The 20,850-nt window shown below is 59.1% G+C and overlaps 2 protein-coding genes across 2 annotated transcripts in view; both read right to left on the bottom strand.

Annotated features, from left to right (window-relative positions):
• LOC143150157 (uncharacterized) overlaps positions 1–20,850 on the bottom strand; it is a 60,303-nt gene that overhangs the window by 3,946 nt on the left and 35,507 nt on the right. Inside the window, exons 2-14 of the mRNA XM_076318217.1 lie at positions 19,200–19,253; positions 9,356–9,387; positions 8,006–9,313; positions 7,216–7,954; positions 6,146–6,420; positions 5,538–5,885; positions 5,129–5,452; positions 4,726–5,022; positions 4,186–4,534; positions 3,440–4,110; positions 2,962–3,309; positions 2,079–2,891; positions 24–2,018 (exon numbers count right to left, since the gene is read on the bottom strand). Coding sequence (XP_076174332.1) covers positions 24–2,018; positions 2,079–2,891; positions 2,962–3,309; positions 3,440–4,110; positions 4,186–4,534; positions 4,726–5,022; positions 5,129–5,452; positions 5,538–5,885; positions 6,146–6,420; positions 7,216–7,954; positions 8,006–9,313; positions 9,356–9,387; positions 19,200–19,253 — 7,553 coding nt within the window. The remainder of the gene's footprint in view (positions 1–23; positions 2,019–2,078; positions 2,892–2,961; positions 3,310–3,439; positions 4,111–4,185; positions 4,535–4,725; positions 5,023–5,128; positions 5,453–5,537; positions 5,886–6,145; positions 6,421–7,215; positions 7,955–8,005; positions 9,314–9,355; positions 9,388–19,199; positions 19,254–20,850) is intronic.
• On the bottom strand, positions 10,257–17,815 carry LOC143150334 (uncharacterized). Its single transcript, XM_076318515.1, has 3 exons — positions 17,803–17,815; positions 11,667–17,746; positions 10,257–11,549 (listed from the first exon to the last, which is right to left on the bottom strand). The coding sequence occupies exons 1-3, from the start codon at positions 17,813–17,815 to the stop codon at positions 10,257–10,259; spliced, it is 7,386 nt and encodes a 2,461-aa protein (XP_076174630.1).

Genomic DNA, 20,850 nt, shown 5'->3' with positions numbered 1-20,850 from the left:
TCTGGTCGGAACGAAAAGTTTACCTGAGAAAGCAGTTCCACGATGAAGGGCCTCGCGAGCGAAGGTCTTGGGCTCGGGGGAACCATGGTGACGCTGGGCAAAGGCGCGACGGAGGAGTCCTTCAGCGGGATGTACTTGGGAGGTGGTTTCAAGCCGGATTCGTTCGCGGTGACGTAAGAGAAGAGATCCTCCATCGGTCCGGTGGTGGTGGTGATGTCGACCGGTGGCGGAGAGAGACCGAGAACGTCGCGCACGGGTATCGGTGGCGGTTTCAAATCCTCCTCCTCTTCGTTCTTGTTCGATTGGTTCGGTGGGAGCGCGGGTCGCAAAGGTGGAGGCATCATGTCTCTGGACGGGACGAGCACCCCTTCGATGTTGGGAGCCAGGACGCCTCCGGTGGACGTCTCGAGGGGACGCGCGCTGGTTTTATAGTCGTGTTGCATCGAGTCGGCTTGGTCCCCGGCCGAGGCGGCAAAGTTCGTCTGATAGGCCGTTTCGAGCGACTCCTCGTTGTTCTTCTTCTTGTCGACGGAATTACCGGTCGGCAGGAGCATGCTCGGCGGGCGTTCGGTCTGCGTCTTGCGATCGACTTCCTCGCCTATCGCTTCGACGGGCATGGAGAATCTGATGTTCGGTCGAGTATCCGGCTTGGAATTCCCGCTCGAGATGGTTATCGAACTTGGCACTTGGGGCTTCGGTTTGGTGACGATGTGAGGATACTCGGGATGAATCCTGGTCCCCGAGCCGTGTTCCGGGTGGGTCACTTTCGGACGGTTCTTCTCGAGTCCCGAGTTCGCGGGAATCGTGAATCGAAGATCGTGTTTCTGGAGGAGCGTGACGTTTTTGAGGCGGTTCTTCGCGATTTCGGTCTCGTTGGTCCGAGGCTTGTGTTCGCTCGCGGGCAGTCTCGGTGCCTCGAATCTTTGATCGGAGAGCTCGGCACCGCCTTCCCAATTCAGGTCCACGAATCCACCCAGTTGCAGATGAGTTTGATTCGCTTTGGTCTCGCGATTCGGATCGTTGTTCGCGAACGATTCCAGCGTTCCCGGCTCGAGCTCGCCGGACGATTTCACCGGACGATCGGGCCTCGTCTCCGTCGAATGGGATACGGTTTCCGGTCTGGGATACAACGGGGGCCGTGTTTCGAGCTTGTTCACCGTGGACGGTCCGGTGTACGGTCTACCGGGTTTGGTAGGCTCCGTTTCCGGTAAGAATTGCGGGAGGATGGCCGGTGGTCTCAGATCAACGGTGTCGTCGCGTTCGTGAGTCTGTACCTCCTGTTGATGCTTGTCGCTCGAAGACGGCTTCTTGCCGCCGTAGTACGCGGTGGGTACACCTTGGACAATGTCGTAGTCGGGCCTGTTCTCCTTTCGTTTGGGACCGTAAGACGCGGTGTCTTCGTGCCCGTTGTACACGCCGAACGGTTTCCCTTGAACTATAGCCGTGTCGTGAGCTTTGGTGTTGTAATAGGTTGTTCCGTAAGGCACTCCCTGGTTCGGGGTCGTAGCTTCGTTCTTGTGGGGAAACGGCACTCCTTGATACAACCAGACGGGTTTCTCCTTTTGATCGGGGGCTTGCTCGGGTCTCGCCGGTTTCCCGATCACTATGTTACCAGGAACCGCGTTTCCGTTCAAGCTCGCGTTACCGTTCCGAGCGACGAGGGTCGAACGATCGGGCGTCGTTTTCTCGGCGTCCTGAACCTCTTTTACGAGACTGTGGTACTTTACGTATTCCGAGGCACCGATCTCCGAGTCCAGCGTCTTCTCCGTTTGCGCGCCGCTGTGCCAAACGGTTTCCAGGGTCTCCTCCGTTCCGTGGGACGGAACCTGGGCGTAGGTCTCGACGGTGGGTTTGGGATCTTCCGTTTTCGTTTTCGAATTGGAGGGGTTGCGATACTCTATCGCTCCGGTTGGCACGTGTTCCTCGGTGCGCTCGGTTTGAGGTCTGGGCTGTGGTACGCTTACCGGTCTCTTGTTTTCGCGATAGAAGTGGGGCGGTCTGTCTCGAAGATCGATTTGCTGCGATCGAACGGTTACCATTAATTCCGAGCGTCTCGAATCGAAATCGTTGGACGTAACGAGGTTTCCACTTACCTGAGGACGATGCCTCTCGGTGGTCGTTTCCGGCATCGGAGTGGAGGTCCTCGGAGGCTCGTGTTGAGCTTCGCGATGAACGTTGGGACGTTGGGAAAGCACGAACGCGTTGTGGTTCTGCGGGTTCGGCGGTGGCCTCTGGACTCCAGAGTGTACGGGCTTCCTGATGTTCGGTCTTTCGACGTAGATCGGTCTCTCGAGAGGACGACCGGTGGTCGACCAGAGGGGCGGTCTCGGTCTCGGCCTGTTGCTCGGCGGACCGCGCGCCGGTTTCTTCTCGGTCTTCCAATTGGAGTTCAAAACGATCTCGTTGCCAGAGTCGGGTTTGGCCAGGAAGATGTATCGATGGGAATTCTCGGGCACGGACGGATTGGATACCTCGATTCGTCTGGGCGGAGTGGCCGACTCTCCGGGCTTTGGGATCTTCGGAAACTGGCCACGGGACGGTGGATGATTACCGGGGTGTCCGTGAGGGTGAACGTGCGGATGAGGTGGGTTCTGGGGACGAACGTTCACCGTCTCCGGTCTGTGGTGAACCAGAATTTCGGTGTGCACGTGACCTTGACCACCCAGAGCACCGGAAACGTCGGACGGTTTCTTCTCGGGTCTCGCCAACGGTGCTTCCAACTTGTCCTGCGGTCTTTCGTAATCGAAACGAATCGGCGACAGAGGGATGGTGGCTGGTCGATTCGAGGGACCAGATTTCTCGGGCATAGTTTTGAAGTTGATGGGCGGCGACGGGGGCACCATGTAGTCCGCTGGATCCTTCCCGCCGGAGTACTGCGGCAAGTCTTCCACCTAAAGGTAAACGAGGTGAGCGTTTCCCAGTTGGAAGGTTACCCGATTGTAAAAGGAACGTGCACCGTACCCTTTGGATCCCGATGAATCCTAAACCGACTTCCGATTCGGGATAGGGGGAGGGGTCGTCGAAGTACTGGCCGCTTATGTGAGGTTCGCTGGTATCGCCGAATATCAGTGCTTGGGTCCCGCCTTGAGGAATCACGACATTGGCCACCTGACTGGGTTGAATGTTGACCAACAACGGTTGACCCGTCGATCTATCGATGACGTGCGGCACCTGATGCACTATAGGCTCGGAGGGCGTGGGTTTCGCTTCCGAGCCTTGAACCACGATCGCAGAGTCGGGGAGCAAAGGATCCCTCTGGGCCCACGGTGGTCGTTTCTTCTCGTCGGATGGGATTACGGGCCAGGGCTTCTTCTCCGTCGGTGGCTTTCCCGAGTCAATTTTCTGCAACGCAACGTCGGTCGTAAGATACTTGGACGATCGCGTTCTACGATCTTTGGGGTTAAAAATCGAGAGCGCAGAACGCGCGTTTCTTCGCTACTCGAAGGGGAAGAGAAAGAGAACGTACTTGATCGAACTGCGGACGGGGCGGAGAAAATCTGAGAGGATCCTTGGCGCTCCAGGGCCTCCTAGGCTTGTCGGGGCTCCATTCCGGTTCCTTCGGGTTCGAATTCGGGTTCGCGTACTGTTCCACGTTCGGCCTGTCCGGTGGTTTCAACAGTGGATCGTTCTCCAACACGTCCTGCTTCGATCCGATCCTCTTCGGCGGAGACGACTGAACGGGATGCAACTTTTGAGGTTGCTTGGGATGCAAGTGGGGTGGATTGGCGTCTACGGGCATCGAAACCGGGATCTTCGGATGCTCCTCGTATACCTGGTGGGCTGGATATATCTGTATCTGAGGAGTATTGTGGCTCTGGAGCGTTTGTTGCGGCTGGGAGTCCTCTCGATCGTTTCCCAAAACTTCGAGAACCGGATGAACCGGTATGTTGGGAATGGGCAACGGTGGCGGTTTCATCCCGATGTGCTCTTCGTCTTCCAGGAAGGTTTGGGGCGGCCTGGGCGCCATTTTCCCCGGTTTCCCGATAATCACGTCGCTGTTCGCGGTGATCACTTCGCCCGGCGAGATGGGGATACCGTCGACCAGGCTGGACGCCACTTTGTGCCGCGTTTCCGCGATGTAGTTGTGATTCAGGTTGGCGAGATGGGCACCTTGAAGGAAGAATACCCGAACAATGGGAGCGTGCAACTACCTGAAAGAACATCGACGCGAGTCTCGATCGTTACCTATGTTTTGGCTCTCGGCGGTCTCTATGTCCTCGTCGGCGAACTCCGCCACGGGTATGTAGATCGGCGACCTCTGGGTGGTGACGTCTTGAGCCTCCGCTTGCGGGACCGTGTCGTTTCTACGCGATATCGTCGTCTTTCCTTGCAAAAGGCCCGCCATTGCCGTGATTACCGGGCCCAACGCCGACAAACTATTGATCCCCAAGGATCCCAGGCTCAGAAGGTTGTTCACTTGAAGATCGCCCGCGTTCTGATTCGGAGGACGTTTGTCCGGGCCGGTTTCTCCCGAAGCGGAGAGGGTCGCGTTGTTCTCCTGCAATTGGTTTCGACGTATCGCGAAATTAGCAACCTCCCGAAGGATTCGTCGCGTTCAATTGGATGGAAAAGGTGGTCGCTCACTTGACCGATTTGCCCGACCGGCTTCAGATTGGACTCGTTGACCACGGGAGTGGTCACGGTTGCTACCAGACTCGCGGAAATCGCTTCGTCCTTTTGGTTCTCAATCGTGGACGTCGGTTCCGGGAAACCGGAGGCGGAGACGGTGGCGGTGACGGTGGCGGAGGCGACGGCGGTGGCGGTGGCGGTGGCGGTGGCGGTGGCGGTAGCGGTCGCTGTGGCGGCGGTGGTGGTGGGATCGATCTGGTCCTCCTCGTCGAAGAAGATGATGGTCGATCCGGTGACGACGTTCTTCACCGGATCGGAGTGATGGGCGGTGGTCAGGAGAGCGTTCATGTAGCCGGCGTCGAGCAAGCTGGGAGCTATCGATTCCGTCACGACGTTCTCCACGATGTGAGACCGCGAAGAAACCGTGGTGGAGGTTTCTCCGTCCGCTCCGGCCTGTACACGAATTCAAATTTACGCGCGGGAAGAGGAAACGACGGTACGTTGTGCGCGGGACCAGTGATCGCGAGTTGAACGGTTCCCGGTAACAACGACAATGTACCTGAAGCAGCGTCGTGAAGTACGTGAAGGTCGTGAGGTAGGTTTTCGTGGCGAAAATTTGAATGGGTTCCGGGGTCGAGTTGATCAGCGCGGTCTTGGTCGTGGTTTTCTTCACGGGGACTTTCTCCAGGACGACGTCGGTCGACGTCGCGACGTTCGTTCGAACCACCGTGTTCCCTTTCTCCAGGAAGGTATTGTAATACGTGTAGGTGATGTAGTAAGTGTTGGTTAGGTCGGTGGTGGTCTCCTCGGTGCCATCCAGGGCCGTTAGAGTGGTGGCGACGCTGGTCGGACGAGGCGGTGGCGCGGATTCCGTGACTATGAGCTGAAGAGGAAAGGAAACGATTTGTTCGAAGCTCGGCGAGAGAATTCCTTGGAGAGTAGAAATCGCGTGGATCCGAAATGTCAACCTGAGTGACGGTGTTGCTCGTGGTCTCGACTCTGGTTCGTCCGTCCTCGGTGAAGGTCCTCTCCAATATTCTGGTGCTGAGGTAGGTGTTGGTTTCCGGTCGCGGTGGCTCGGACGGTTCGAGGATCGTGTCGAGATAATGCTGGGGTGCGGTGACCGTGTTCGCGATCACCTTGGTGCTGCTCTCGAAGGCGTCGTTCGCGTTCGGACGATCGGTGTTCAAGGTCAAGTAGGTGTAGGTCGTCTTGAAGACTTCCGTGCGCAGCGTGGGCGAGGCCTCCAGCGTAACCGCGGCGGTTTCCGAGCCCGGTTTCCTGTGACGTTCCTCGGTTGCCGTGTTCGCGACGACCTTGGACATGCAACGTTTCGTCGATGATCGCACCGGAGTCGACGACCTCGATCGTTGTCGATCGAAGGACCCGGCTCGGGCCGGTGGATCTTTTACGGGTACGCGGGATCGAAGATAATCGAGAGATCGGATCGGTGAAAATGTTCCTCGCGAATCTCGTGGAAAATGTTTCATCGAACGAGGAACTCGCCTCGTTCCCAGGGACCGTGGGCGATCGTTTGGTTTTACCGTTGCCGACGACTTACGCGCTAACTCTTTACCTGTTGTTCCGTCGAAACAGTAGTCGTGCCGTCCTTGGTAATCGTAGCGAGATAGGTGAAGGTGGTGGTACAAGTCTTTGTGACAAACTCATTCGGCTTATCTTGAGGAAGCATCATGACTACCGCGTCGGACAATGTTAGCGTGGGCTGAGGCATAGAATTCTCCCATCGCAACGCCGGTGTCGGGCCCGCCACGATCACCTCGACTCCGTTCGACATTACGCGAGTGGCCAGGTTGAACCTTCGACCTTCTTCGTCTTTCGCTTCGTGTTCTCCTGTCATTGCAATTGGAGCGATTACACCGTGAACGCGGCATCCGGTTCGAGCACACCGCAGTATTAGTAACCGCCAACGTAAATATTTCTACGTTACGCGATAAATACAGATGGACGATGTATTCGCCGTAACGAGGCACACTCTGGAAGCGGGTTTCCGCGGCTCTCTCGCATCGTTCTTACCACCGCGACCAGTGAACCGCGCTTCGAAAGTTTGCCTCGTTCGCGAGGGCACCCTGTACACGGTCGGTGAGAAAAATTCACCCGAGCCGAACGGGAAACGTTGTACGCGCGCGGACAATTTCGAAGGTTTCGCGGGCCGGGTATCGACGCGCCCGAAAGACTCGCGCGCGGTGCAATCGTGCACGATCGGTGCGGTCGTTCGGGCGCCCGGCACCGGTCATAGCAGAGAGAGCGACAGAGAGAGAGAAACAAAATGTACACAGCGAACGTAACGAACGAGAAATCGGTATGTACAAGACTCGCGTCTTCATTTACAGTATGTACACGTATTCGGGATTTCTATTCTGTACAGGGGTGAAAATTTAGAATGCCATAAGCCGATCGAAGTGAAACTTGGAGGAGCGTTTGTACAATATCGCGCGAGCAGAAGTTGTATAGTATACGAGTATTAGTCTAAAGATTACTTTTTACATCGATCGTCGCGTGGCCGGAACGGTGATGTCGTTCGACCGTTTGTAATTTGCGCTCATCGTGGTGCTTGGAATCGAGCACGGTTCGGGTCGCGCGACGATCGCGGGTAGAAAAGACTCAGACGGCCGTAAAGCTACTCACCGGCAACAGGTACTGGATTATACAGAGACGATACGACGTGGTTCGTTGACGGCTCCACGGTAGGAGCGACGGTCACCGTCACGGGCACCGTCAACGTAAGCGTCGTCACTCTCGGTCTGACGGTCGTCGAGGAGGTCACTTTCGTCTCCTGTCCGTTCAGTTGCGTCACGACGTACGTGTACGTTCGCAATCTCGTCGAGGTCACTACAGTCTCCGTATAGTACACGCTCGTGGTCGGTTCTAAGTCGGGCGTGGGCTTGGTCCTGTGGTCGACAGTGGTCGGTCTGGTGGGTAAGATCTCGGGGATGTCTGGCCTCGATAGGGACAGGTAAAGGTCGTCGGCCAGTCCCGCCTCGATGTCCTCGGGAGTCGGCGACGCGATGGAGCTCGTCGCTTTCGCCGTTTCGAGGCTCGGGGTGGCGTCGAGGAGCGTCGCGTCCGACGAGGGTGGGTACTCGACTCCCAAGGGTATCACGCTCGGTATATCGGAATCGTCGAAGTAGTTTGGGACGAAGGAGTCGCGCGACGTCGATCGGGAGGTCTCTAGAGGCAGCACGCCCGTGAAATCGTGAGCGACGTCCGTCGACGACGAATCGTCGAACGAAGTTTCCAACGAGCTTTCGACCACGGATCCTATCGGTTCCACCGTGAGGACTTCCTCCTCCTCGTCTATCGGCGTGACTTCGGGAACGATATTCCGGTCGTCCATCGAGTCCGCCGGGGGTGTGGTCGCGCGGGACTCGGCGTCGTTCGGCGTCGACGTAACGGGGGGTTCGATCGCCGCTTCGACCGACTCCTCCGCATCGTCCGACGAAAGGTTCTCGAACTCGGTTCGCGACTCGATCGATTCGGTGGTCGCGCTCGCGGTTCTCTCGGGTTGCTCTTCAGGGAGATTCGCGGGGGTCGTTTCGTCCACGGTGGGTACGGTGGTCGTTTCCACCGATTGGAGGGTCGTCGGGGGTTCTTCCGGTTCGACCGCTTGCTCGAGGTCGGATGGAACGGTAACGGAGGAGCCGTCTTCCGGCAAGGTGGTATCGATCGGTTCTTGTTCGTAGCTCGAGGTGGTCGATTCTTCGTCGAGTTTCGCGGTGGTGGACGGTTCGTCGGACTCGAGGTCCTCTTTCGAAACGGTTTCGATGGTCGTTGCGTTCGAGGGGCCCGCTGGTTCTTCCGTCGTCGGTTCCTCCTTCTCGGACGCTTCGGTCGCCGCGAGGTCGTTCTCTTCGAGCTTTGGAGGCTCGGTGGTCGTCGAGACGTCCTCCTCGACGCTCTCGGGCGTCGTCGGGTCGGCGTACTCCTCCTCGTATTCCTCGTATTCGTCCTCGGAGGGCGGATAGAAGAAGTTGTCGGTGATTATGATCGGAGTCTCCGACGCAGGATCGGGGGTTTCCTCTAACGGTCTCGCGTCGGTCTCCTCCGCTTTGGTGGTGATTTCCGCCTCGTCGGGCTTGCTGTCGATAACGTTGGGTGTGTCCTCCAATTCGGGCGTGGACGTCGTGGTAGCGACTCGCTGTTTGTCGTTCTCTTCCACGTTGTCGTCGTCGTCGTCGTCGTCGTCGTCGTCGTCGTCGTCGTCCTCTTCCTCCTCCACCGAGTAATCCTCCTCGTACTCGGCGGACGGAGCGGTGAAGAAACCGGTCGTGATGATGGCGAAGCTCGGGGTCGGTTGCACCGGTCTGACGGCGATCAGCTTCTTCTTGGTGATTCTGGCTCTCTTCTCGTTGGTCGTGGACGTAACGGGCGTCGATTCGATCTTGCGACGCCTGGTGATGGTCACCTTGTGGCGTCCGGTCTCGCGTCGGAAGCTCTCGAGTTCGTCGGTGCGCAACGAGTTGGCCAGACCCAGAGTCCTGACTCGAGTCACGACGATTCTTCTCGGCGCGTGAGTCGCGACGATCGCCGGGGGATCCTCGGTCCGAGAGGCCACGGGCCTGCGTCTGACCACGGTCAGCTTGTGCTGCCTGCCGTTCTTTCTGACGACAGGAACGCGAATTCTGACTCGTTTCTTCGGCGTTTCCTCGAGGTAGTCGTCGCCGTCGCCGTCGGCTTCGTCTTCGTCGTTGTCGTTTCCGTTCGGACTTGCGGCGATCCCGTCGCCCTGGTCGGGCGACCAACTATCTCTCTCGCGTTTGCTATCGACGTCGATTCGTCGGTAGTCGTCGGCGTTATCATCTGAAAAGTCGACGGTCTGGCTTGTTTCTGTGGACGCACTCATCCTCCTTGCTTCCGTGTTACAACTACGCGACCGAGGAACCAAGTAGAAGGGGATTCTCGTCGGGTGTTAAGCGTCCGGTGGGTTAAACGACCATCCGACATTCGATCGTACATTGTTTTCTCGTGCAGATAGTAGCGGTTATCCCCATCGCGCGGTGTGTTTACTGCGATGTTGTCCGACAAACAGGGAGTACCATGCGTTGGATTTGTTGGTCGTGTGGGCGCGCGTGCGGCGGCGGATTCGAGGGTGTGTTAGTAGGTGGAAGTACAGGACGACGCTCGAAGGGGGAGATTCGGAGGGAAATAGAAGAAAGGCTGGGAGAGCGAACGGGACGAAGAATGAACGCCGAGAATTCAGCCAGCGCGTGGTTCTCGGCCAACCGAAGCTGCGAGCTTTCCACGGTTCTTTTTCCACGAAGATCGAGAGCGAGATTCAGAGACAGAGAGACAGAGAGGCAGACAGAGAGAGAGAGAGAGAGAGAGAGAGAGAGAGAGAGAGAGATAGACAGACAGAGAGAGAAAAATATAGAGAGAGAGGGACGGGTAGGGGGATAGAGAACGAGAGAAAGAGAGAGTGTCACCTTCGTCGAGAGCGATCCTTGGGGGACTCAGCTATATTACAAGGCCGGCGATCCTCGATCGCCGACCACCCCCCGCGTGAACGCGAGAACGAACAGTCCGACCGACCAACGGAACGAAACTACGGAAAGGTCGTCAGCTTCGGTCTAGGTGGGTTTTTACGAGTCGAGATGAACTTAATTAAGAGCGAGTGGACGGTTAGGGGATAAGGAGGAGCACGATCGGAAAGAGGGTTCGCTGATCGAGGGTTAGGTGCGGATGGTCGTGGAAATGTGCCGTCCGACGTCACCCACTACGCTCTCGAGACTCTGAGTCGGCGCGTGCGCGTCCATCGTGTCCTCGCTCCCTGCCAGGATCGCGATCTCTTCGGGTCCGGCGTGCAGCGACGGTGGAACGGAGGCGCGTACCTCGACGAGATCGTCCTCTGCGGTGTCCCTTCGTCTCCTGGTCGAGGTGATCGCCTCGCCGACTTTCACGGTGGTCAGAACGGTGCTAAACTCCCCTGGCCTCCGACCGGACACGTAGAGCGTCACCACGCTGGACTCCTCTTTCGGCGAGGTGTGCTCGTTCTTTTTCTCGCTGGACTTGCCCCGACCGTTGCGCGAAGATCTCGACGAGGACTTGTAGTCGCGAGCGTCTTCCTCCTCGTCGTCCGAGTACTCGTAGCTGTCCTGCTTGTAGTCCGAGTCGGCCGGTTGGTGCCTCCTCTCTACCTCGCCGGGCAGCGTGTTGCTCTGGGTGAACGGGGCCGCGGCGAACAGGGGGTCCAGCAGGGGATTGGGGTTCTTGGAGGGTTGCTGGGGTTGCTGAAGCAGCAGCAGCAGGGAGTTGAGGTTGGCCGCGGGCAGAGCGGCGGTCGGCGTCACGACGACCGTGTCGGTGACGAACTCCGTCGCGGTGACCACGTCGGTCGAAGTGTCCACCAAAGTGGTGAGGATCTCCTTACCCCGGAAGGTAAGGGGTATCACGGTGCTCTGTTGTTTCGTGATCGTTGTCACGTAGGAGGTGGTGCGCGTGTTGTACCGCGTGGAGGGCGTGCCCTGGGTTTGCAGCAACGGGTTCGCTTGACCTAACTGACCGAGAAGCAGCTGCGACAGCAGGATGTTCGCGAGGGGAGCGTTCCCGGATATGGACGGCTGGATCGTCGAGACCACGTTCTCCACCGAATAGACGGTGGTGGGTACGATCACCGATTGCGAGGCTCGCCGACCACCGAGGGTGGTCAGCGTGTGGGAGACTCGAGTGGTGGGTGTCTCGTGGAGCAGAAATCGAGTGACCTCGGCCTGACCTTGCAAGTTGGTACCGGTCACTTCGCTAACGATCACGACCAGCGGTCTCCCGTCCCCACCCGTCACGGTGCTGTACTGGGAGGGGGCCAATACCTCGGTACTGGGATGAGCGGTAACGATGTTACGATGCTCGGTGACTCCGTTGTTGACAACGGGGATGGTAACCTCGGTCGGGACGTAGTGGGTAACCGTGATCGTTCCGTCGAACTCCGGATACACGGTGGGCGACTCCCTGATATCCTCGTGGGATCCCTTCGAACGGGAGGACGACGAGGAGGACGGCGAGGACGAGGAGGACGACGAGGAGGAGGATCCCCTCCTGGGACCGTTTCTACCGGTCGGTCTGGAGGGTGCGCGAGAGGGGGGTACTCGCCTCGAGTTGGAACTCGATGATTCGGAGGACTTGTTCGAAACGTTTTTCAACCTCGGTGGTCTCACTCTCTCGGAGGTGGTCGGTGTTCTTCCGTTGTTGCTCCTGGCGTTCGAAGCGCCGGGTCTCTTGTAGCTCGATCTGCTCGCCGAGGTTCCGTCCTTCTCTCGGAGTGTGAACTGTCTTCCGTTGCCGGAGGCGGGTGACGGTTTTATTCTCGAGGAAGCGGTTCTGTCGCCGTTGGACTGCTTGGTCCTCGGCCTGGTCTTGCTCGGACTCGACTCGGTGGACTCGGCCGAGGCCTTTTCCTGACTGTTCGCCGTCTTGGACGTCGATCGAGAGGTCGGCGGCGATCTTCCGCGATTGTTGTACCGCGCGATCGGCTTCGCGACGGACTTTGGGTTCTCTTCCTTGCCAGGGGTGTTCTCGTTCGCGTCGGGCTTGTCCTCGGGTTTCTGGGCGGCCGATTGACTGGGTCGACGGAACCGGCTCGAGTACGATCTGAGCTGACTGGCCTGTCGACGAAGTCTCCTTCCCCTCGCGGGGAACGGTCTGACTTGGACCGTCGGCCCGATCGACTTGCCGGAACGACGATTGACGTTCGCGGTCCTGTCCTCGTGCTCCGAGCCCTCGTAATCGTTGTCGGTGATTTCCTCGACGGGATCGTCGTCGAAGGTCTCTTCGCCGTCGTTCTCCGCGTCGTCGTTCGGGTCCGCTCGGTCTTCGTTTGGCAGGGACTCTTGCTTCTTTCCGAACAAACCTCGAGGCGGGAAGAGGCCTGTGCCGGTCTGCCGCGGTCTGCTCGCTATCGGAACGGTCGTTCTTCCGTTGGTACGAGTGCCGGCGACTCTGTTGGCGCTCGAGGAACCGACCTTGTTCGAACTGCCGTTGCCGTTTTTCCGGGCGGTGGTCGCGGTCGATTTGGGTGTCGTGGCGGCGGTCCTCCCGGACCCGTTCAAACCGATCGGTCTGCGGAATCTCAGCAGTGGATTGGTCGAACGTCTCGAGGACTCCGTGGTCGTCTGCAGAGGCGCCGTGACGGTCTCACCGGCGTCGATGTCCTCGGTGTAGGCGGTCTCGTCGGTCAAGAGGGTAGTGGTGGTGTACTCGTTGGCGTCGTTCTCTTGGTCCTCGTGTCTGATCGTAGCCTGCCCTCGCTGCAGAGTCGACGAGGATCGAACGGGCGGTCTGTACCTGGTGGAGGCCCCCGGGAACGCTGAACTCGAACCGCGAGTCGCGGCTCTCGCCGAGGAGCCCCTGATCGAGGTCGGGCCTCGCCTGTTCCCTTGGAACACCGAGGACGGGGATATCCTGGACTGGGCTCTGCCCCTGGAGCTTCCGGCCACGGTCGAGGCGTAGGAGCTCGCGGTGCTCGGAGAGCCCCTCCTTCCGGCGAACCTCCTGGAACCGGACGGAGAGAGGGTCGAGGAGTACGGGCCGATGGGCGAGCTGACTCGACCCCTGGACGAGGCGAACCTGTTCCCCTTGCCGGCCAATGTAGCCGTTATCGTGGGCGTGATGTCCGTTCTGGTGATGGTCGTCGCGCCTTGCGCTCCCTTGCGTTTCGGATTGAAGGTCGGTCTGTTTCTGGAGGCGAACGGTCTGATGGCCGGAGTGAACGACCTCTTCCTCGTCGAGAAGGTCAATCTGGACTTCTTCTTGGAGCTCTGCCCGTCCTTGCCGTCCTCGTCGTCCTCCTCCTCCTCCTCGTTCTCTTCGGTGTCCTCGTCCTGATCGGGCGACTCGGTGGTCGGGTCTTCCGCTAGGGAAGATTGGATCGCGGCGGGCGAGGGCGAGGGGGAGGGAGAGATCTCCGGTATCTCGGTCGCTTCGGCGGGCGGCAAGGTCGAGGTGGGCGCCAGGTTGATAGTCGGGCTCGCCGAGAGGAAACTCGAGGTGCTCTCGATGATCTGGGCGTATCTGCCCTCGATGCTGGTACCGATTACCTTCGATTGGTAGAAGGTGGTGGTTCCGTTGTTCTCGATTTGACCCTGGATCAACCTGACCAGACCGGTCCGGTGGCCCGGAGTGCTCGAAACGGTCGCTTTCCGCTCGTCGTCGATCTTTGTGCTCGAAGTGCTCTCGATCACCTTTGCGTACAATCCGTCGAAGAGCGTGCCGATCTGTTTCGTGGCGAAGTAAACGGTGGTCACGTTGTCGGCGTCCACCACGCTGCCCTTGTTCAAGGACAGGACACCGGTCGGAAGAACCGGGGTGGGTATCGAGGAGCTCGGCAACGGCGGTGTCTCGATCCTCGTCGAACTTTCCACCACTTGGGCGTAGAGTCCGTCTATGTAGGTGCCGTGGACGTCGGTCGCGTAATGCGTGGTGGTTCCGTCGCGAACCTGGCTCGATCGAACGGTCGATATCAGTCCCAGCTTGGGCGGTTCGGTGTGGAGTTTGGACGCCGGGAGCGGCTTCTCCTCGGTGGCCAGGCTCTGCTGGTACACCGGACCGTCGATCGCTCTACCGGTGGCCAATTGCCGGGTCGCGACCACTTCCGGAACGGAAACGCTGGTGACGGTTTCCAGTCGGCTGTTCAATATCGTCTCGTTGCCGATGTACGAGGTCGTGAAGTACGTGTACGTGGTGTAGTAGGTGGTAGGTTCGGGCGAGACGGTGGAAGACTCCGGGACGCTCGAATCGACGGGGAGCGTCGCGACGTCCCTGGAACCGGTGGTTTCGACCTCCTCCGTGGTGGAACTCTCGACCGGGACGAGATCCGAGGGAGTCACCTCGTTGTCCGCGGTGATCTTGGATTCTTTGTCGGCGTCGGGAAGAGGGTCCTCGACGATCGAGGAGCTCGGCCTGTAGGTCGCGACGACGCCGAGCTCGACGGTGGGCGTCGGCGTGGGCGTGGCCGTGGCCGTGGCCAGGGACGCGGACGCGGACGTGGACGAAGCTCCCGGTGTGACGACGTTGCTGACGGTCTCCTCGCGGCTCGTGGTGACGGTGTCGCCGGCTTTGTAGAAGGTCGTCCAATAGGTAAAGGTGGTGAAGTAGGTAACCGGGAGGGTGCTCGTCTCGACGGCCGTCGGTCTGATGGTTTCGGTGGCGACGTTGGTGACGGTCTCGAGGCGGCTGACCACGTTCGTCTCGTCGCCCTTGTACATGGTGGTAAAGTACGTGAAGGTCGTGTAGCTCGTCTGGAGGAGAAGAGTGGGCGCCGGCTCCACGTCGTGGTGATTCGACTCGGAGAGCTCCTGATCCTCGGGAACGGCGTTCCTCTTGTCCATCGCGTCGAGGACGGTGCCACCGCCGGAACTGGAGGAGGACACCACGTCCGTGATCATGGATCCCAGCACCTCCCCTTCCACGGGAGGATTGGGCGTTACCTGGGCGTTCGCTTCGAAACCGCGGAACAAATTGTCGGTGGTCGCGATAGGTTCCGTTGGCTCGGAGCCGGGATCGGGGACGGTCGCGGTCTCCTCCGCGGTGGCGGACTGTTGCTGCACCTTCTTCGCCAAGAGAAGCGCCTCCTCTTGGGACTTTTGTCTCTGAAGGGCTTCGAGATAGGCCAAGATCTCCGGAGGGACGGCGGGTGGTCGATCGGCCGGTTCCGCGTTCTGCGTGGTCGGCTCGAGAGTCTCCTGGTCGAGGGAGGCCACGGAGGCGACGGGAGTCGGTTGAACGGTCTCGGTGACGATGTTGGTGAAGACCTCGGTTCTGGTCTCGATCTCGGTCTCGTCGTCGACGAAGATGGTGGTGAAGTAGGTGTAGGTCGTGTAGTAGGTCTTGACCTGTTCCCTCGGCGGGTCGGTCGGCAGGGCCGGGGTCGGACTCGGCTCGATCTCGGGAGTCGATCGTTCGATGTCCTCGAGGTCGTCGACGGTGATTATCCCCGACTCCGTTGGGGCGCTCCGATCGGTGGTTGTGTCCTGTTCTTGCAACGTGGCGAGATCGTCCTCGGTCGTTTCCTCCAAGGTCGTGGGATACTTTTCCGTGTCCTCCTCGGGTCGAGGAACGACCGTGGACCAAGTACCTTCCAGCGGTAAAGTTTTCGTCGGAGCTATCGCGACGGTGGATTCCTCCTTCTCGAAGAGTCCCGCGACCACGGCGGAGACGCCGTTCGGGCCGACGGTCTGCGTCACGACGTTCGTCTCGACGACCTCTCGACTCGAGACGCTGGAGGTGTTCTCCTGGAAGAAGGTCGTCAAGTAGGTGTACGTGGTGTAGAGGGTCTTGAAGATCAGCTCGATCTCCTCGTCCTGCTTGGTGGTCTGCTCCTCCTCGATCGGCGCGCTCGAGCTCGAAACGGAGCGAGCGGTCGTCGGTTCGACCCGGGCCGTGGGAAAAACGGGCGCCTGGGTCGTCGCGGTGGGCAGAATCAGCTCGGTCAGGTGAGTGACCTCCGACGAGACCACCTCCCTGGAGCGTACGGAGGTGGTGGTTCGATCCGTGCCATCGGGAACGAAGAAGGTGGTAAAGTACGTGAAAGTCTTGTAGACCGTGGACGGTAGGAGTCTGGTGGCCAGGGTGATCTTCTCCTCTCGGTCGTCGAACTCGTGCTCCTTGCGATTCTTGTGCCCGAGGTCGTTCCTCGGGCTACCGCCTTTGACGCTGCGTCCCCGAGGATCCCCCGGTGCGATGTCGTTGGGTATCTCGTCGTCGAAAGTCGGTACGACCGACTCGGTGGTTCCAAGGACCCTTCTGGCGCTCTCCAAGATGTCCTTGAGCGTGGTCAGCACGCTGTCGGTGGTGTCCCTGAACGGAGCGGTGGGTTCGTTGGTCCCCGGAGGAGTTTCCTCGCCGGCGGGGAAGGTTCTCGGTACGGTACCGGTGGTCGTTTCGACGGTTGTGTCCCGTTCGGGTTCGTCGTCCTCGGCCTCCTCCGCGACGGTGGTTCCGTAATCCACGGTGGTGTCCTCGGGATCGTAGGTCCTCGTCGCTTCGTCGGGGAAGAAGTAAACGTTCGAGGAGGTGTGTATGATTTGAGCGTAATTGGTGCCGATGTAGGTGCCGTAGATGGAGCTCTTGTAGTGGGTGGTGGTGCCGTCGAGGGCGGTGGTCGAGTCGAGGACCTTGAGGAGTCCCGTGGGCTCGAGGGATCCCGTGTCCGCGTCCGCGTCCGGTACCAGAAGCAACGGCTCCGTGGAGACGGTGGATGCGTCGGTTTCGAAGTCGTCGACGATGCTAGGGCGAACATTGGCCCGATTGATGGCGTCCAAGAGCGGATCGTTCGATTCGGTGTCCGGATCGCGATGCTCGGGACGTTCCTTGGTCTTCTCACGAGCGGCAGCGGGTACGACGACGCTCGTCGGTCGTATCTTGACGACGGCGATCCCGTCGTCGGGTCTCAGAGTCGCGTCGCCCTTGATCGTGGTGGCGGGACGACCGGCCGGAGCGGGCGACGTGCTCGGGGAGAAAACGATTACGGTTTCGCCGACGGTGGTGGTGAAGTCGGCGAAACCGTGATACGTCACCGTGGAGAGCGGTTTCGCGTCGATCTTCTTCTGCGCGGCTAGTTTCGACGGAGGTTTGAAGATCTTCGGCAAACGTGGCCTGAAGCTCTTCGGTTGCTCGTCCTCGATGTTGTCGAAGCTGCTGGCTACGTACTCGTGCTTCACCGTGAACGTCGGCAAGTTATCGGCGGGTCTGACTTTGGCGGGTTTGAATCTCTGCGCGTCCAAGGCGAGCTCCCTCCTGCCGAATATGTCGTTCTCCCTGGACAGTTCGTCCAGTTTGCTCGAGGCCTTCTCGGCGTCGTCGCGGTCCTCGCGATCGTCGGACCTCTTCCCGGATTCGTCGCCCGTCGGGGATTCTATGCCCTTGAGAGCCTCGATGGGCGCGTTGTCGAGAGCCACTCCGAGTTGCCATTCGTCGCTCGGCGCCCGGGACGGGTAAACCACGTAGGGGCTCGTCGTGTCCGGGCTCGGTTCCTTCTCGTAGAACACCCTGCTCGAGGTGGATAGTATTCGGGCGTATAGACGCCCGTTGTCCAGAGTGGTGCCGAGGACTTGGGTCGCGTACTCGGTGCTCGCACCGTCCTGCACGAACGTTCGCGCGGTTTTCGTCAGCAGACCGACCGGGGGAACGGATTTACCGGGTCGGGCCGGGACCAAGAGGACCGTGGTCACCCCTGAGGAGCGCGACGGAACCGATCGTGGGACATTCGGGATCGTGCGCGGGGAGTACGCAACGGAACCATCGAAAGCGTCGGAAGCGTCGGAAGCGTCGGAAGCGTCGGAAGCGTCGGAAGCGTCGCGCGCGGGAGTCGAGCGTAGTCGTGGTAAACGCGTCCGAGTCGTGTTTTACGCGCGTTGCCAATTAGTTTCGGCCAATGGTCGATGGTTCGCGAGCGTCGTTTGCGTAACACATCGTTATCGTTACCATCGTCGTCGTCGTTATCATTATTATTATCAATATTGTTAACATTATTACGATTGTTGTTGTTATTTTTTTTTGTTTTTCGTTCGGTTTGTTCGATCGAACGTGTTTTTTGTATTTTGTTGTTAGATAATGTAGGTCGTCGGAGAGACGGAGTGGCGGGCGGACGTTGGAGGCAGACGGCATCCAGTTGTTGAGAAGAGTTGAAGGCGAGGAGCAGGCGGGAGCAGTAACAGAAACAGAAAAAAAAGAGACAGACGATCTTAGTAGACGAGTCATTCTTGTTCGTAGCCTAGAGCACCTGCCCGGCTTCGTCCCCGTTACCCTGCCCCGAGTATCGATTTACGATCGTCGCGCGTTCTCGGCCGAACCGCGCGTTCCGTCCCGCGAACGGACCGGATCCGTCCGAGATCGCGCACGACCGCGAGATAATCCTCGAAAACGAAAAGGTACCATGCGTTAGGCGTGTAGATACGTGCGCGTGCGACTCGAGGGACCCGAGAACTCGTTTCTTCGACCGCCTCGGTCCACCAGCGTTCGACGCGGACGCGAACCGACTCTGCTACAAATTCCGCGGTTTCGACGAGCGAAAGTCGAATCGCGATTCGTTTCCTCTTTCCTCGCCGCGAGATCGATCGTCGGGTCCCTCGAGGCTGCGATCTACGGTTTGTCAGGATTCTAGCCCATGTACCCACGGAAACGTAAACGCAACGTGTAACGTACAAGAAAGAACGAACGAAAACAACAACGACAAAAATAGACACAGAGAAAAACGTTTACCCGGAGAACACTTTCGTATGTACACAGACGGCCGCACCTCGCGTCAACACGCACGAGCAAAGACTTTTGGAGACAGAGACCGATCGGTTTTCTTGTCGTGAGAAAGAGACAGGTCGGACAGCGGAGACGAGAGAAGAAAGCCAGAGAGAGACTGAGAGAGCGAGAGAGAGAAATAGAGAGAGAGAGAGAGAGAGAGAGAGAGAGAGAGAGAGAGAGAGAGAGAGAGAGAGAAAGAGACAGTGAGAGAAAGAGACAGTGAGAGAAAGAGAGAGATTCCTCGCCGATGGAATCGCGCTCGATCGGTTCGCTTCGCTTCGAACGAACTTTATCGACCGTATCGAAGAAATTCGGTCACGAGCGCGACTCCACCGCGCGAGCCCAAGTACGTGCGAGACAAGCGCGCTCGGAAAACTCGAAAGACTTACCTTGCAGATCCCTCTCCAACCTGGCTGCTCGAACATCCGTCGACGATCCATCGTCTGAAAGCAGAAAATTTCCGTTACGGTTTCGAGCAACGTCGCAGTCTTTCGTAACGATCGCGGACGATCGTCGGCATCCGTTGCGCGCGAAATATTATCCACCGCGGCGAAAGATTCGCAACGACACCTCCGTGGAAGGAAGCGGTGGGTGGCGATGGGAATTACGCGCTTCGTCGCCGTATTTGGTCCGACATCGAGAAGGAACGGAGGCTGGGGAGCGACGGTCTCGGGATCTACGAATTCGGGAGCGAAGTCGAAGCGTCGCCGTAGAGTTCGGAGCGAAGTCTCGAGTTCCACGGACCGGAGGAAGCGGAACGGAGACGAGAGGCGTCGCGATGCGTCGAGAAACGAGAAAAGGAGAGGAGAAGAGGAGAAGAGGAGAAGAGAAGAAGAAAGAGGGTCCCGGGTGTCGACGGTGCCGAAGATGTCGTCCGGAGGCCGAGACGTACAGTTATCTGACCGACTCCTTTCTTCTCTCGGCGAGAATATTTCCCCCGGCGAGTCGACTCGCGGCACGTGCACACGTACGATGTTTACGCGCACCGCTCGGAACGAGACACACCGGATACGAGACGAGCGTCGATTCCTTTCGTCGGAACGAACACGGAGAATCGAAATTCCAGCCGAGCGATCCGATGTTTTCGGCACGGGACGAGTCGCGCAAAAGTCTCGCGAGATTTTGCTTCTTTTTCGCGCGTACGCCGAATCCCGTCGCTCGAGAGGACTCTTGGAGCGTTTCGTCGGCCGGTCGCGCTCGATTCGTCGAGGCTACCGGTTTCCCGGAATTTCGTTCGACTCGAATGGCCGTCGTCGCGACCCGTTACGCTCGAGTCGGGACCACCCGAAGGGATCGGATCGTCGCGGGAAGAATTTTGCGAGCGCGCGAATCGAGACGCCGCGTAAACGCGATAGAAGAGACGATTCCAGGCTCGAACGCGACCGGAAGCCCCGCGATCGATACCGTCGAATCGATTTCGACGCGGGCGGTTGGTTTTCGTTTCGAGGAGGACGCGTCGCGCGTCGAGCGTCTCGCGTTTGCGCTCGAGTCGTTTCGTTGCGACGCAACAATGTCCACGATGTTACGCCGTAAACAGAGCGTGTAAACTATCTTTCGGCGTTACGGCGGAGAATTACGAAACGCGAGCGAGCAGCCTCGGAGGAATTGTCCGTCGCGGAAGAGACCCGTCCGTAACCTCTTTCGAAGGAACGGGCGTACGTTTACGTTTGGATTCGAAGCGGTGTCGAAAATCGTCGGGAACCGGACCGGACGATATCCGGTTCTCGAACGGTGGTGGTCGTTTCTCGGTATCCCGGCGATCGAGACCGACGTACTCTCGCGGTTCGAGGTCATCCTGTTCCAGGTGCATTGGGTCAGCTGGTCGACTTCGCGACGGCCTTCTTTCTCGGAGCGTCTGGCCCGAGGCCAGCCGGTGCCGTTTTACCGTCGCTCGTGCGGTCGGCACGATCGGGAATTTTCCCGCGATTTCGCCGACTCGTCGACAGAGTTCGCCCGGTACCGCGGAAAACGCGATCTTCGAACGCCCGATGATCGGCCACCGCGTACGCGAGCGAGCAACGCGGTTACCGCGATCCAGCC

This window comes from Ptiloglossa arizonensis, chromosome 8 (assembly GCF_051014685.1).
Source record: "Ptiloglossa arizonensis isolate GNS036 chromosome 8, iyPtiAriz1_principal, whole genome shotgun sequence".
NCBI classification, from domain to species: Eukaryota; Metazoa; Arthropoda; class Insecta; order Hymenoptera; family Colletidae; genus Ptiloglossa; species Ptiloglossa arizonensis.
The sequence above is the reverse complement of the archived record's forward strand: the minus strand, read 5'-3'. Positions and strand labels throughout refer to the sequence as shown.

Excerpts from the sequence above, each read along its gene's own strand:
- LOC143150334 (XM_076318515.1), bottom strand. Across the intron at positions 11,550-11,666 it reads CGAGTTCCAACTCGAGGCGA|GGATCCCACGAGGATATCAG; the intron begins GTACCCCCCTCT and ends TCCCGTTCGAAG.